The 16464-nt window shown below is 44.8% G+C and overlaps 1 protein-coding gene across 3 annotated transcripts in view; it reads left to right on the top strand.

The window, feature by feature from the left end:
- Positions 1–13012, top strand: part of LGI1 (leucine rich glioma inactivated 1) — a 52265-nt gene extending 39253 nt beyond the window's left edge. For 2 of the 3 annotated variants that reach the window (XM_008052175.2, XM_008052174.2), the window contains 4 exons: positions 2504–2575; positions 5074–5243; positions 6327–6491; positions 11076–13012. In XM_008052175.2, coding sequence (XP_008050366.1) covers positions 2504–2575; positions 5074–5243; positions 6327–6491; positions 11076–11911 — 1243 coding nt within the window. In that variant the 3' untranslated portion in view covers positions 11912–13012. The remainder of the gene's footprint in view (positions 1–2503; positions 2576–5073; positions 5244–6326; positions 6492–11075) is intronic. The other variant, XM_021709607.1, reaches the window with a different exon arrangement.
- Positions 13013–16464: the final 3452 nt, after the last annotated feature.

Raw genomic sequence — 16464 nt, 5'->3', positions numbered from 1 at the left:
GTTGAGGCTGCGGTGGCCGGGAGTGGCCACTGCACTCCAGTCTGGGCGACAGAGTGAGACTCCAACTCAAAAAAAAAAAAAAAAAGGTTCTAAAGTTCCTGAATGTTTGCACTTGAGAATGTTCATATTTCAATGGCAAAGGTAGAAGACACAGAATTCTGAGAGTGTTTTAAGGGGAAGTTGAGGCAGGCACAGTGGCTCACGCCTATTATCTCAGCACTTTTAGAGGCCGGAGTGGGAGGAGTGCTTAAGGCCAGGAGTTCGAAACCAGCCTAAACAATATAGCAAGACCTCCTCTCTGCAAAAATAAAAAATAATTAGCTGGGTGTGGTGGTGGATGCTTGTATCCCAGCTACTCGGGAGGCTGAGGTGGGAGGATAGCTTGAGCCCAGGAGTTCAAGGCAGTGGTGAGCAGTGATTGTGCCACTGTACTCAGCCTGGTGACAGAGTGAGACCCTGACTCAAAGATAAAAAATTAAAAAAAAAAAAAAGAAAGTTGAGGGAATTTTCATAGGATCTGGAGGCCAATAGTATGAGTTCTTTTGTTTTAGTTTTAGTTTTCTTTTTTTTTTTGAGTTGGAGTCTCACTCTGTCACCCAGACTGGAGTGCAGTGACCGCTCCCGGCCACTGCAGACTCGACCTGCTGGGCTCCAGCGATACTTCCACCTCAGCTTTCCAAGTAGCTGGAACTACAGGTGCGTGCTACCACACCCGGCTAATTTTTTGATTTATTGTAGAGATGAGGTCTCGCCAAGTTGCCCAGGCGGGTCTCGAACCCGCGGGCTCAGGCAATCCACTCACCTCAGCCTCCCAAAGGTGCGGGATTACAGGCTGAGTCACCAATCCCGGCTTAGTTTTCTACTTTTAGTGTGAATAAAATTACCCTCCCTAAGTAAAATTTGTAACACGTATATACACGGTGCTGATTAAACTAGAAAATGACAGTATCTGGTCCCCTTCCCTGGTCATACGGCATCAGCCCTTTATTCTGTCGGCAATGTTTACCCATTTCCCTTTCCTTGATGCTATCAAAGCTAGTTCCTCCTTGATTAGAATGAGTCTAGTGGTTGGTGGAAGAACAGGTAGAGAAAAGAAAAACAAAATAACAGGGCAAGATTGGGGGACAAAGAAAGAGGGTGGTAATTCCAGAGGCTCGACGGAGAAGTATTCGTGAGAAAGCATTTCTTCTGAGGTGGAAGTGTTGTGGGAGTTTTGAGTTCCACTGTCAGCTTAAACCAGCAACCTTGGGTTCTTGTCCCACGACCAAGAAGAGGAAGAAACGCAAACACCAAAAGGTTGAGTGAAAGGAGGTTATTAAGCAACAAAGCTCTCTAGAAAAATGAGAGGGGTCCCAGAGTGGGTTATCTGGCGTTAGGTGTGTTTTTTTTTTTGTGGTTTTTATCTTACCTTTTCTGGGGGCGTTTCTCTCGTTTACATCTCATTCACCCCTTACTTCCTGAGATCCAATTCTTATTGCAAATGCAGGTCCTTGACCAAAGTTACTCCATGGTGAATATTACCCGTAAGTGCCATAGAAAAGCCCAGTCGAGGGTAAAACTGCAATGCAAATACTATGTTAATGATATTATAATAAGCCAAGGTCACACTAGGACATCTATTTAAGCTACTGTGCCTGTGTTTAATCAACAAAGAGTCCCTTTTAGCAGCATATCCTGGGTGGACAGAACGCTCTTAACTACACTAACTACGTTTTCAGCCAAAAATTATATAATGGGGGTGTTGCAGGGGGTGTTCCTGCAGGAGTTAAGTCTCCTCCAGACCCTCCCCCTCTGTCTACCTAACCAGCTTCTGACTATCTCCTTTCTGAGCTAACAGGGAACTGAGCTAACAGGGAAAACAGAAGAAGAAGGGTTGTGCCCACAAAAGGATGGAGGGATTGTTACTGGGCTTGGAGGTTTGGCTACCCTGTGGAGGAAGTGGGGAGAAGGGGTAGCCCAAGCATGAGGACAGAGTGCATTTGGAGAAGGACACTGTCACCAGCTTAGCCATCCCTTGAAAGACATCCCTAGACTGAATGTCTGAAAGTGTGAGTCACGTGTTCTTTTCTAGATAGAAAGATCAATGCCCCAGCATTGTTTTCAGGTTTTTATTTGTTTTGTTTTTGTTTGTTTGTTAAGAGACAGAGTCTTTCTCTGTTGCCCAAGCTGGAGTGTAGCGGCGCCACTGTAGCTCATGGCAGTCTTGAACTCCAGGCTTCAAGTGCTCCTCCCACTTTGACTTCCCAAAGCGCTGGGATTACAGGCGTGAGCCATCGCGTCAGGCCTGTTGCTGTTTTTTTTTTTTTGGTTGTTTTTAACCAATGTAAAGTGTTACATAAATATTGAGTGAACGGGAAAGCAAACAAGAAACTGGGGATCATTGGTGGGAACCTGAGTCAAGTCTGTTCCTGGTAGACTGGAAGCGACAAAGGGGTTTATCATGACATGGCTTTATCATGACATGGCTTGATTTAATTGATCTTTTTTTTTTTTTCTTTTCTAGGAGTCTTGCAAACAACAATCTCCAGACGCTTCCAAAAGATATTTTCAAAGGCCTGGATTCTTTAACAAATGTGTAAGGGGACCTGAGATATCACTGAGTAATTAACTAACTTGCAGTAATTAACAAGGAAGCCTGGTATTGATCACTAGAATTTTCAATTGGCTTTTAAATTAAATCTGAATTTCTCAATTTCAGTTTTAAATTGACCTAAAACTTAAATGTACAAAGACTAACGTTTGAGTCTTCTATGATACCATCGGGAATTCCGAATCCACAGTACCCAGGCATTCCTTTGGCAAAGTGTATATCTACAGGGCAGGGCGTGTTGATGAGGGATGATAAGGGTGGGAAGAGGGGACCAGGATAGAAATGTTAAGATTTTTTTTTTTCCTCCTGAGGTTCAGGAAATGGGGCTACAAAGGAAAACACAAAGGAGTCTGGGAAACTGACAGAGTCGAGATGAAAGGTTACACCCTTGGGTTGGTCAGTCAACAGAGAAGTGGAGCAGGAAGTGGGGGAAGGGAAGAAAGTTTGCCTTTTCTCTTGTTAGATGGAAGGACAACTCTAGGCTTAATCCCCAGGAATTTGGCTTAAGCCCCAGGAAGGGAATGGACTTAATTATTTTTGACCCTTTTTCAAACAAAAGCGCTTTCAAACTTTGACTTTTAAGCCTCTGAGTGAAAGATCTTTGCGAGGAATTTGTATATTTTGCTGTAAGCGAAGCAAGTAATATATGTCTAAACCTCTCAAAAGCAATTTAGCTTTGTGAAATGCCTTCCAGAACTTTTGAAAGGTATTTAAATGTCATAAGGTGGAATACAGGAACAAATGAAAGGATATGTGTGGTTATTATTTAGGTACTTTGCTGTAGAATATATAGCCAAGACAACTTTTCTCCAATAACAACAAAAAAAGTCTGAGTCAAATATTTTCTTCTAAGCCCAGTATGTAACGTCAAATCAGGAAGCTAATGAAAAACTTCTTTGTTCCTTGTAGTATTTTCCCAATCCTTCCTCCAGGCCCATTACCCTGATTCCTGAATGCTGGTTTATTTCCAAGAGGGCGCCCCAATCCGGACACTTCCAAGAGAGTCCCTGACAGACCACAGTTATCTAATCAGCTTTATGGTAGCCAAAGGTCTGTCATTCATTCTGAGACAGAGCACTCTTGGGAGATGAGGTCAGTTCTGGGAATGTCTTGGAAGTTAGATGATGCCCCATGACCGACTTGGGTTGTAGCTCATTGGGGGCTCTTTACTTCATTCTTGTGTCAGTCTGTGCCCTACCGTAGTAAAATCAAAACAAAACAAAAACAAAAGCAAAAGGAGACAAAGTCTGCAGGAAATCGCATGACAGGATATGATCACATCAAGCATTGTCTTAGAAGTACAAGGATCCATGCCAACTTGCCTTGGAGCGGCTTTCTTGAAAGCATCCCCTGAAAAAACATTTTGAAATGTTTGGGCGTTTAAAAGATTATGTATGAGCTGTGTGAAGAGTAGGCGGTACCTATCTTAGGAATTCTGTGTGACCAGGAGAGGAGGTGGAATTCCCAAATAGAAACAAGGCAGATAAACAGAGAGCGTGGTGAGTTGGGGTCATATGTGGAGATTTAAGCTGTCTATGCTGTATAATTTATTACAGCATGAGCCGTTGTATTTCTATGGTAACTCTGCTGTGTCAAAGTCATTTCCTAGGAAAAGTTAGGGTCTAGACCATGGAGGAGGATCAGGAGGAATTAGGTCTGTGAGGAAGAAGAAAAGCAAACAGCTCACTTGATTTAATGAAATCCCTTCCAATCATCACTACATCCTGTTCTTTAGACCTGTGTTGTCCAATATAGTAGCCACCAGCCACTTGTGGCCACAGAGCACCTGAAATGTGCTCCTAGTGCAACCAAAGAACTGGATTTTAAACTTCACTTAATTAAAAAAAATTAAATTCAAAATTGATTCTCAGTTCAATTACTGGACAACGTTGAAGTATATTTGGAATAACTTGGGTGTATGAATCTATTTCTTTCAACTATAAGTTTTATGCAATCTAAACATAGATCACCTATTTCTGATTAAAAAAAAAATATATATATATATATATAAAATGTCCGAATTGAGATCTTTTGGAAGTATAAGATACACACCGGACTTCAAAGACTTAGTATAAAAAATAATGTGAAATATCTCAATCATGTTTATATTGACGACACGTCAGAATGGTAGTATCTTGTATGTACTGGGTTGAATAAAATATATTATTAAAGTTAATTATGTCTGTTTACTTTTTTAATGTGACTATAGCACGTTTTCAATTGCATACACAACCTTAGATGGAGCCACCTTTGAATCCAAAAGGGAGTAAGCTATGAGGTTCCCTCAACTGGGGTGGCCTTCAAGGGTGCATGGAGGTGACTCTCTGAGCTCAGAGTAAGTGGACAGTCAGGTTCAAGGCAGGTCGTGGGGCAGGTTGTGAAGCCAGGTGAGGGCATGCCTCCGTGTTAATCGCTGACGTAGCAGTCATGCCTGTGTAGGTGGGACCCTTGTACAGCCCAAGCAGCTGAAGTCTGTCTTTCAGGGACCTGAGGGGGAACTCATTTAACTGTGACTGTAAACTGAAGTGGCTGGTGGAGTGGCTCAGCCACACCAACGCCACCGTGGAAGACATCTACTGTGAAAGCCCCCCGGAATACAAGAAGCGCAAAATCAACAGTCTCTCCTCCAAGGACTTTGATTGCATCATCACAGGTAACGTACGTAAATTCCACCTTAGAAAATTAAAATAAGAGCTACGCTTTGTGGCATGTGCTGAAGCTGTTATATAGAACATCATACAATTATAATACATTTAAATAAATATATATTTAATTTTAGAGTGCTGGGGTCAAGTGTTGTCTTCTAAGCCCAGTGGGTAACTTCAAATCAGGAAGCTAATGAAAGACTTCTTAGTATTTTCCCAGTCCTTCCTCCATGCCCATGACCCCGATTCCTGAATGCTGGTTTATATCCAAGAGGGTGTCCCAATCTGGACACTTCCAAGAGAGTCCCTGACAGACCACAGTTATCTGCTCAGGTTTACGGTAGCCAAAGGTCTGTCACTCATTCTGAGACAGAGCACTCTTGGGAGATGAGGTCAGTTCTGGGAATGTTTTGGAAGTTAGACATAAGGATTTGCTGCATAAGTAGATTTCGTGAAGCAGAGGTCTGGGCTTCTAGTGAGCCCTTACCCCCGGGAGTGGACATGGTGCCCCGTGTGTGGTTGCGTGTCCCTTATTCCTCTCCCTCCCTCCTTTAGCGGTGCCCAGTGTCTGTTTTCCGCTTTTGTGTTCATGTGTGTAGGGTCCACTTATGAGTGAGAACATGCGGCATTCCGTTTTTTTGTTTCTGTGATAGTTCACTTAGAATGATGGTCTCCAGCTGCTTCTACGTTGCTGAAAAAGTTATATGATTCTGTTCTTCTTCGTGGTTGTGTAGAAGTTCTTTGTGTATATGTGCCACGGTGAAGGGCCCCAGTCCACTTCGATGGGCATCTGGGTTGGTTCCATATTTTTGCAATTGTGAATAGCGCTGCAATGAATACATCTGTGCGGGTGTCTTTTTGGTTAAGTGATTTATGCTCCTCTGGGCGTACTCCCAGGAGTGGGAAAAATTAGCCGAGCAATTGAATTTGTAAAAAATTATGAACTGTTAAATCTTCCTGTGTTTAAAAATATGTAAAATTGCCATTTTACTATTTCTCTAAAATAAGCGTATTTCTTATGGATATTGGCAATCTCAGTAAGGAAAGAGGTATCGTTCACAGACACAGATCAGCATTTCCTATTTTTGCAGAATTTGCAAAGTCTCAAGACCTGCCTTATCAATCACTGTCTATAGACACCTTTTCATACCTGAACGATGAGTATGTAGTGATTGCTCAGCCTTTTACTGGAAAATGCATTTTCCTCGAATGGGACCACGTGGAAAAGACCTTCCGGAATTACGACAACATTACAGGTATGATGGGCCCCCTAATGTTTTGAGCAGAAAGTTAAACTGCTTCAGCCAAGGGCAACGGGAAAAGATAAGTGGTGGGACGGAATGCTTTGAGCAGGTTTAGAGTCATCTGAAGTCCAGCTCTACTCTTTCCTAAGTGTCCTGGGATCGTTCTCTCAGCCTTAATGTTCTCACTTATAAAATGGGTACAATCGCCAGGCTCGGTGGCTCAGCCTGTCATCCCAGCACTTCAGGAGGCCGAGGCGAATAGATTCCCTGAGCCCACGGGTTCGAGATCAGCCCAGGCAACTTGGTGAGACCTCGTCTCTACACTAAATAATAAGAAAAAACAATTAGCGGGGCGTGGTAGCATGTGCCTGTGGTTTTGGCTGCTTGGAAAGCCGAGGCGGAAGGATCACCTGAGCCCAGCAGGTTGATGCTGGGGTGGCCATGAGCGTGCCACCGCACTGCAGCCTGGCGACGGAGTGAGACTCTGACTCAAAAAAAAAAAAAAGGGGGCATAAGACCGACCCACAGAGCTGTTAGTAAGACAATGTGATCACATACTCAAGAAGCTTGGCATAGGGCCTAGCACAATATATATGCAATAAAAAATTTCTTTTTTCTTCTGGATTAATTTTCTTCTAAGAAAAAGTATTGCACCAGGAATCATGAGTACTAATCCAGGTTATGCCACACTCTAGCTGGGCAAGCCACTCGTCCTCACTGGATCCCCGTTTGTCTGAACTATAAAGTGAGGAGGTTAGGCTGGGCTCGGTGGCTCAGCCTGTAATCCCAGCACTTTGGGAGACCAAGGCGAGTGGATTGCCTGAGCCTGAGGGTTTGAGACCAGCCCGGCAACTTGGCGAGACCTCGTCTCTACAACAAAATAAAAGATTAGCTAGGTGCAGTAGTGTGCTCCTGTAGTTCTGGCTACGTGAAAGGCTGAGGCGGAAGGATTACCTGAGTCCAGCAGGTCGAGGCTGCAGTGGCCGTGAGCGTGTCAGTGCACTCCAGCCTGGGCGACAGAGTGAGACTCCAACTCAAAAAATAAAAATAAGTAAATAAATAAACCCTAAAAACATAAAATGAGGAGGTTATTTTAGATCAGCGAGTCTCAAGCTTTGTTATAAAAACATTTCTTCTCCAAAAGGTTAATGTGTGCCTTATAACAAAAGGGGTTTTGTGATCCAATAAATCTGTGAACTACATTTCTCTCTTGGAGATTCATAACATATATATCAGAGGCTCTGAGAAGTCCTGCAATGAGGAAACTTTTTCTAGTATTTTTCACACTTAATTTGGCCACAGGATTCAGTTCTTTCCCTGAAAACCTTTACTCCGAAGATATCTGAAGTTTTGCTCCTACTGCAACAATTTTTAAATTGGGAATTGGGAATTAGAACATGGGGCTCCCTCTGAAATATTTACATCAGCTACAGCTTCTAACACCTTTAAATCTGTTCCTAAGAACATTCAAAGCTCTCCACGAAAGGTCACCCTTCAGACAAGGCTTGGACATAGGTGGCCATCAACTTCATTGCTCAAAGGCTCAAGACGGCCCCAGCTTACTTGAGGCTGAGGTTGCTTTAGATAAAGAGATCCCCTTCAAACTGTCACCCTTTCAGAATCCTCCTTTCTTAAGGAAGAAAGTTGGGTTTCCCTTTCTTCCTAAGCTCCCCCCGCCTCCCCCTCCCCCCAAGTTTTCCAGTGGACCACTGCAGGGTTTTGTGCAGCACAAACCAGGTTCTTCCAACCTGTGTACAGTTCATCAATTTCTTTGAATAACCCTTTGGGTGAGTGCTTAAAAGACAAATAGTTGAAACATTTGCAAACTTTCAAAGGGCACCTCAGTGCTCTTCTTGTCTGAGATGATATCTTAGTCCCTTCCTGCTGCTTTAACAAAAATACCTTAGACTGGGTAATTTATAGCCACAAGAATTTATTTCTCAGAGTTCTGGAGGCAGGGAAGTTCACAATCAAGGCGTCAGCAGATTCAATGTCTAGCGAGGGCTTACTCCCTGCATCAAAGATAGCACCTTCCCTGTGTCCTCACATGGCAGAAGGACAAAAATGGCCAAGCAGACCCCCTCAAGCCCTTTTGTAAGGGTACTTATCCCATTTATGAGTGTGGCATCCTCACAGCCTCATCACCTCCTAAAGACCCCACCTCTTGATACCGTTGCATTCGGGATTGCTTCAACATACATTTTAGGGGGACACATTCAGATTTTGAAGGAGGCCGGGAACAGCGTCTCATGCCAGTAATCCCAGTACTTTGGGAGACCGAGGTGGGAAGATTGCTTGAGCCCAGGATTTCGAGACCAGCCTGGGCAACTTAGAGCGACCTCGTCTCTACAAAAAAAATTTTAAAAAATGAGCCAGGTGTGGTGGTGTCCCCCTGTATGTAGTCCTGGCTACTTAGGAGGCTAAGGTGGAAGGACCACCTGAGCCCAGGAGGTCGAGGCTGCAATGAGCCATGATGGTGCCAAAGCACTCCATCCAGCCTGGATGACAGAGTGAGACCCCTACTCAAAAATTAAAAATAAAATTTAAAAATTTTTTGGAAGGACACGAACATTTAAATTTTGCAGGGATACAAACCATAGAAGATGAGAAATATGTGTACCGTATTTTCTCCTCCCTCACCCAGGCAGACACTGCTAATCTAGTTCTTTCTTGCAGCTTGTAGACATGGCCACAGAATCCTCGTCAACACGGTTCTCCAGGCAGTCACAATCAGCCAGTCGATCAGTATTGGTTCACATGTTGGAACCTAGTGGTCATCCTCAATCTAGTCTAAACCCTCATTGCACAGAAGAGAAAAGTGAACCCCAGAGAAGCTATGTGATTTTCCCAAGAACGCACAATCAGCTTAGTCTTGAAAAGAATCACAAATAAAATAATTTTGCCGGCCAGGCACGGTGGTTCAGCCTGTGATCCTAGCACTTTGGGAGGCCGAGTCGAGGGGATTGCCTGAACTCTCAGGTTCGAGACCAGCCCAGGCAACTTGGCGAGACCTCGTCTCCACAATAAATTTAAAAAATGAGCCGGGCATGGTAGTGCGTGCCTGTAGTTCTGGTTACTTGGAAGGCTGAGGCAGAAGGATTGCCAGAGCCAAGCAGGTTGACACTGGGGTGTCCGTGAGCGTGCCACTGCACTGCAACCTGGGCAGCAGAGTGAGATTCCAACTCAATAATAATAATAATAATAATAGGCCGGGAGCGGTGGCTCATGCCTATAATCTTAGCACTTTGGGAGGCTGGGATGAGAGGATTGCCTGAGCTCGCTGGTTCAAGACCAGCCTGGGCAACTTGGTGAGACCTCATCTCGACAATAAATCAAAAATAATAATAATAATAATAATAATAATTTTGCCTATGGCTGGAGCCAATTAGTAGAATTGATGCAAAACTTTCTGTCTCTACATTCTCTGGAGAGGTAGTTAGAGGAGGCTGAGGGTCCAGGCTTGCTCAGCCTGTCTTAGGATTTTCTAGAGCCAAGCTCCCCCTGGGAGATCAGAATCTACTGATAAATGTCAAACTCTTCCCAAAAGGACACCCCACATCGTTTTCTGAGATTCCTCAAAACAACTTGAGGGAGCATCTCTCGTGGCTGTGCCCCCTTTTAGGGTTTGTTTTGTTTTAAGTTGGAGTCTCACTCTCGTTGCCCAGGCTGGAGTGCAGTGGCACACACGTGGCCACCCCAGCCTTGACCTGCTGAGTTCAGGTGATCCTTCCGCCTCAACCTTCCAAGTAGTTTAACTACAGATGCATGCTGCTGCACCCAGCTAATTTCTTTTGTGATTTATTGTCGAGACGAGGTCTCACCAAGTTGCCCAGGCTGGTCTCGAACTCCCAGGCTCAGGCAATCTTCTCTCCTCGGCCTCCCAAAGTACTGGGATAACAGGCTGAGCCACCACACCCAGCCCCTCTAGGTTTTTATAAGGATTTCTCTTCCTTCTCTTCGCTCTTGCCACTAGTGACCTAGAGGTCCAGAATAATAACAAGTAGTATCTCTTTGCTTCATCAGGAGAAAGCCAGGCTATTCTAGAGCAGAAACAGTTCACACTCAGAGTAAACCTCTCTTCTGCTGGGTTAAAAGAAAGCATAGAGGCGCCGATAGGCCTAGGTTTGAATCCCAACTCTGCCTTCTGCTGGAAGAACAGCCTCTCTGAACTTCAGTTTGCTCAGCTGGAAAAGGGAGGATAATCATTAACGAGGTGAATTGACAACGCATGTAGTAGGTGCTCAATAAATGGTGGTTTTCCTCAGAATTACTATGATTAATTCATGATGTGTCAGGGAAAGCAATGCTCTCTTTCTGCAAGAAGTGGGAGGAGAAAACTCAAGTCGTGTGTCCTGAAAGTCTAGAGTAAGCCAGGAGTGACATTACAACTCCATTGGTGGTAACAAGGGCTCACGAGGCACAAAGACACAGAACTCCAGGACACTGCTGCCATTGGCCATCCGAGACCGACCTTGCCTAATCAGCTGAGGAAACCTCCTGTTTCAGGTTGATTTGGGGGAAGGTTGTACAGCCCCAGACTTACATGCGCCCAGAGAGGATGGTCACACAACTCATCTCCTGTTTGTCTTTCCCCAGGCACGTCCACGGTGGTGTGTAAGCCCATTGTCATTGACGCCCAGCTCTATGTTATCGTGGCCCAGCTGTTTGGTGGCTCTCACATCTATAAGCGAGACGGTTTGACAAATAAATTCATAAAAATCCAGGATATTGAAATTCTCAAAATCCGAAAACCCAATGACATCGAAACCTTCAAGATTGAAAGCAACTGGTACTTTGTCGTTGCGGACAGTTCAAAGGCGGGTTTTACCACCATTTACAAATGGAACGGAAATGGATTCTACTCCCATCAATCCTTGCACGCGTGGTACAGGGACACCGACGTGGAATACTTAGAAATAGTCAGAACGCCTCAGACACTCAGAACGCCTCATTTAATCCTGTCCAGTAGTTCCCAGCGTCCGGTCATTTACCAGTGGAACAAAGCAACACAGCTATTCACTAACCAGACGGACATTCCCAACATGGAGGACGTCTACGCGGTAAAGCATTTCTCGGTGAAGGGTGATGTGTACATTTGCTTGACGAGATTCATTGGTGATTCCAAAGTCATGAAATGGGGAGGTTCCTCGTTCCAGGATATTCAGCGGATGCCATCGCGGGGATCCATGGTGTTCCAGCCTCTTCAGATCAATAATTACCAATATGCAATTCTTGGAAGTGATTACTCTTTTACTCAAGTGTATAACTGGGATGCAGAAAAAGCCAAATTTGTGAAATTTCAGGAATTAAATGTTCAGGCGCCAAGATCCTTCACGCATGTGTCCATTAATAAGCGTAATTTTCTTTTTGCTTCCAGTTTTAAGGGAAATACACAGATTTACAAACATGTCATAGTTGACTTAAGCGCATGAGACGCCAAGTTCTGTGGCCGCCATCAGAAACTTTCTACAGTTCATGACCCGGATTAACTCAATGCATGATGACTCTTCTTATCACACTTGCAAATGAATGCCTTTCAAACATTGAGACTGCTAGAACCAAGCACTACCAGTATCTTCGTCCTTAACTGTCCAGTCCAGTGGTGTGGGAAGTTACCTTTTCTAAGACAAAATTTAATTGAGTGACTGTTCTTTGCAGTGAAGATGTATAAATAAGCGTCTAATGGTATCTGTTACTCCAAAAAGAAATATTAATATGTACTTTTCCATTTATTTATTCATGTGCTCAGAAACAACTGCCAAATAAAATGTTTACATTTTCTTTCATATCCCAAAGGTAATTATTTACAGGAGTTTTTTTATTCTTGCTGATAGTATGTCGAAGAAAGCGTTTTATTCCACAGGGTTATATTTGGATCGAGGATTTATGGTGTGAAGAATGAGTGAAGATAAAACACTGATGTTGATTATCCATCATTTAAGAACACGTTTGTCTGTGGCTGTATCAGCTGATGTTGAACATTCAAAGGTGTTTCCAAAAGTCATGGCTTTTAGGGATATTTTTGAGGTGAGATGGTGACCAATTATAAGAAGGGTAGAGAAATTTGCCTGTTACAAGAAGACTCGTTTGAAATAAGGAACAGGAAGACCTATCCTTTGCTGTCTGATAACCCCAGCTAAAAACGTCACTCAGACAACTTATAGAAGAAACTAAAATCAAGACTTAGGATTCTAAAAACCCTATTCGGGGAATTTCTAAATATCTGACTCAAGAATCACCTGACAATTGGTAGAGATAGTAACCTTCCAGTATGTGCCTCAAATATCCCCGCTATAAAGGCCTCTTAATCTGATCAAGGATGCTTTGCTTCTAGATATCAATTTTGATGTTATTTACCTGCTGATGAGTGCCTCAAAGACTCCTATTCGACATTCTAAATTTCCACTCCAGGTTCACATGGGTCATTCGCCCCTTCCACAATGCCTGTGATATAGCTGGCGCTCACAAAAAATGCTTTTGAAGAAGCACATGTCCTCCTGTTAAAATATAATAAACTTTATGAGGCCTCTTGACCTAATCAGTATTTATTGATTACGACTAAGAATGGGTTATTGTGGCGGGGGAGGGGATTTGAGGAAGAGCAGGGCATATTCCTTGCCCTCTGGGGCCTTAGAAGATTAACTTGGGGCGGAGGGGTTAGAACACAAAAACCTAGAACAAACAGTTGAGTGCCAAGTACCATCTAAACACTTCAGATAGGTATCACGGGGGAATCAAAGATGACTTCCTGGAAGACGGTTCATGTTTGAACTTAAAGGGAAGATGTGAGGCTGGGCGCAGTGGCTCATGTCTTGGGAGACTGAGACAGGAGGATCACTTGAGGCCAGGAGTTTGAGACAAGCCTGGGCAATATAGTGAGATTCCATTTCTACAAAAAAAGAAAAGAAAAGAATAGAAAAATTAGCCAGGGGTGCTGGCACATGCCTGTATTCCCAGCCACCCAGGAGGCCGAGGTGGAAGGATCGGCTGAGCCCAGGAGGTTGAGGATGTGGTGAGCTGTGATCATGCCACTGCACTACACCCTGGGTGACAGAGTGAGACCCTGACTCAAAAAACATGCATATATGGATGAGTGTGTAACTTGCTTGTAATTGAATGACGGAAAAAGTACAGTTGACTTCTGAAGTTAGGTCATGAGAACCATGAGCTTCTCTTCTGCCTTCTAAACTGGGACACTTGATTTTGGAGCCCTGAGCAGCCACATATAAATTCCAGCTAGGTTGAGGCCACCGTCCTGTGTTGAGGGCATAGGTAGGTACTTTGGCCAACAGCCCCAGCTGTGGTCTCAGCCAATGGCCATCCTCCATCATGGTCCTGTGAGTGAAGATGCCTTGGGGTGGCTCCAGCCCCAGTCTTAAGGCCACTGCCAGATGTCAGATCTTCCCAGCTGAGGCACAGACTTGCAAAGCAGACATAAGTCAAAAGTGAACCCTCCATCATTTGAACCCAGGAGTCCAAGCCCACTCTGAACAACAAAGTAAGACTTCATGGTCCTGTCCAAATTCTTGACCCACAGACTCCACGAGCATAGTAAAATGACTTACATTGTTTTATTATTATTATTATTATTATTATTATGAGTTGGAGTCTCACTCTGTCGCCCAGACTGGAATGCAGTGGCACACTCACGGCCACCACAGCCTCAATCTGCTGGGCTCTGGTGATCCTTCTGCCCCAGCCTTCCAAATAGCCAGAACTACAGGCACACGCTACCATGCTCATCTAATTTTTGATTTATTGTAGAGACGAGGTCTTGCCAAGTTGCCCCGGTGAGTCTCAAACCCGCGGGGCTCAGGCAATCCACGCCTCGGCCTTCCAAAGTGCTGGGATTACAGGCTGAACCACTGAGCCTGGCCTACATTGTTTTTAAATGGCTAGGTTTTGGGGGCAATTTATTACACAACAGCAGTAAAGTACTTAACACAGAATGGGCACAAATGAACACTCACCAAGGGACAGTTATGGCTAACAGGCTTCACACTGAAACTCCTGCATGCTCTGGGTCATGCTCTCTACCTTATTGTCTTAATGGAACTCACTATCACTTTGTGTTTCAGAGAATAGTTCTTTTTTTTTTTTCAATACATGAGTCAATGGTCTTCCACTCTGCCTGGCATGGTGGGGAGGTCAGGAATGCAGAGATTAAAGTCTTGGACTCTGCCCCGTTTGCTTTCAGAGAAGCACAGAATATTAAAGTTAGCAAACTGATTCTCTAATTTACCTCCAAGCCTGACCCAGAGGTTTGACCCGAGCTGGCTGAGTTAGGACCATCTTCCAGACCGCCAGATACTCAGCCCGGTCCTCTCTCCACCACACAGTGTCACCTTTCAAAACCTTGCTCTCCCATTTGAACCTGAGATGCAGATGGGTTGGCGGGAGAGGTGGGAGTGAGGAGGTGGACTGAGAAGACAAATTCAAGAAAGATAGAGGAGGAAGGGAAGGTTCCTTTGTGTGTGTGTGTGTGTGTGTGTGTGTGTGTGTGTGTGTGTGTGTGTGTGTGTGTTTGGAGTACAGTGGCATGATCACAGCTCACCACAGCCTCGACCTTCTGGGCCCAAGCAATCCTTCCTCTTCAGCCTCCTGAGTAGCTGGGACTACAGGTGGATGCCAACACACCCGGCTAATTTTTTTTCTTTGTAGAAATGAAGTCTTGCTATGTTGCTCGGACTGGTCTTGAACTCTTGGGCTCAAGCAATGGAGGGTTCACTTTTGAAGGAACCAACCAGTCTTTTCTGAGAGTTGCCTCTCTTCCTGTACCGTTCATATACCCCCTCTCCAGCCAGAAGGCTACACCTGGAGTGAGCCCCCCATGTTCATCTAGAAAGAGCTCCAGGTGTTCATCCTGGAAGCTGGGCTGGGCTCAGCCCGAGTCAAGCCACTTCTTGCTACTGGACACACAGAATTAGGACAGCAGGGGCTGAGCCAATTTGCCTTAGTCACCAGATCTTTAAGGAGATGGTTGTATATCAGGGTCCTTGGGAACTGAGAAATTTCTTGAGGGAGTACTGTTAGGATTCACCTAGGGAGTGAGGGGTGCGGTGTAGACCAGGACATGATGCTAGTCAAGACAAGACAGTTGAGCCTGAGCCCTGTTCCCATGAGGGGCACTCTAGACCGTGAATGGTACCACAGAGTGCATCCTCCCTTGAGGCAAGGGTGATGGATTTCTGTACCCCCTCGTCTGATGGTCACTGACCAAGGAGTGTGGGGCATAACCCCTCAGGTATCTCTAGGAGAGAAGGATCTGGTTGGCTACGGACAGCAGCTGCAAGATGAAGGCATCAGCAGGAAAGGGCATCTGGGTGGGATCCCAGTAGCACATGCCTCAGTGGTGGTGACTGGGGAACTGAAGACACCATGGGGGCAGCCATGATGGTCCATGCACCAGAAGCACCCAGGAAGGTGGTCAGGAAGTGAGAAGAGAATGACATACACGCGCCAAAAGAAGCAGAGTTGGGAAACTACGTGGGCGGAGGGAGAGGGAAGAAGAGAGCAGAGAGAGAGGAAAGAAGAGAGAAAAAAGGTGAGAAAAAGAGAGAGGACAGGAGAGCAAAGAGGAAAGGGGTGTGAGAAGTAAGAGGAAGAGGAAGTAAGAAGGAAGAGGAAGAGGAAGACTGGGTGGTATGATGTTCCGGGTTGGGTTACCTGAGAACCCGACTCGGAGAAGTTAATGTGCAAACTTTCATTAAGGAGAACCCTTGAGATGTTCACCTGGGAAGGAGGAGAAGGAAGTAGTACTGGGCAGAGGGAGATGAAATTCCAATAAAAGGCTCAGGCAAGCTCGTAGGGAGCTCAGAGCTGGGATGTCCCTTCTCAGCTGTCCCAAGTTAGAACACGGGGACCAGGCCTTTCTATATACCCAAGCTCCATGTTGGTTAGCCATTGGATATATCTCCCTGTCCTGGAATTCCTTGAAATACTTCTGAACCTTCTACTAACAACCCAGACACGCACACAGTTTTGT

The sequence above is a fragment of the Carlito syrichta genome, unplaced genomic scaffold (genome assembly GCF_000164805.1).
Source record: "Carlito syrichta isolate Samal-C Ts95f unplaced genomic scaffold, Tarsius_syrichta-2.0.1 Scaffold260196, whole genome shotgun sequence".
Lineage (NCBI taxonomy): Eukaryota > Metazoa > Chordata > Mammalia > Primates > Tarsiidae > Carlito > Carlito syrichta.
The sequence above is the reverse complement of the archived record's forward strand: the minus strand, read 5'-3'. Positions and strand labels throughout refer to the sequence as shown.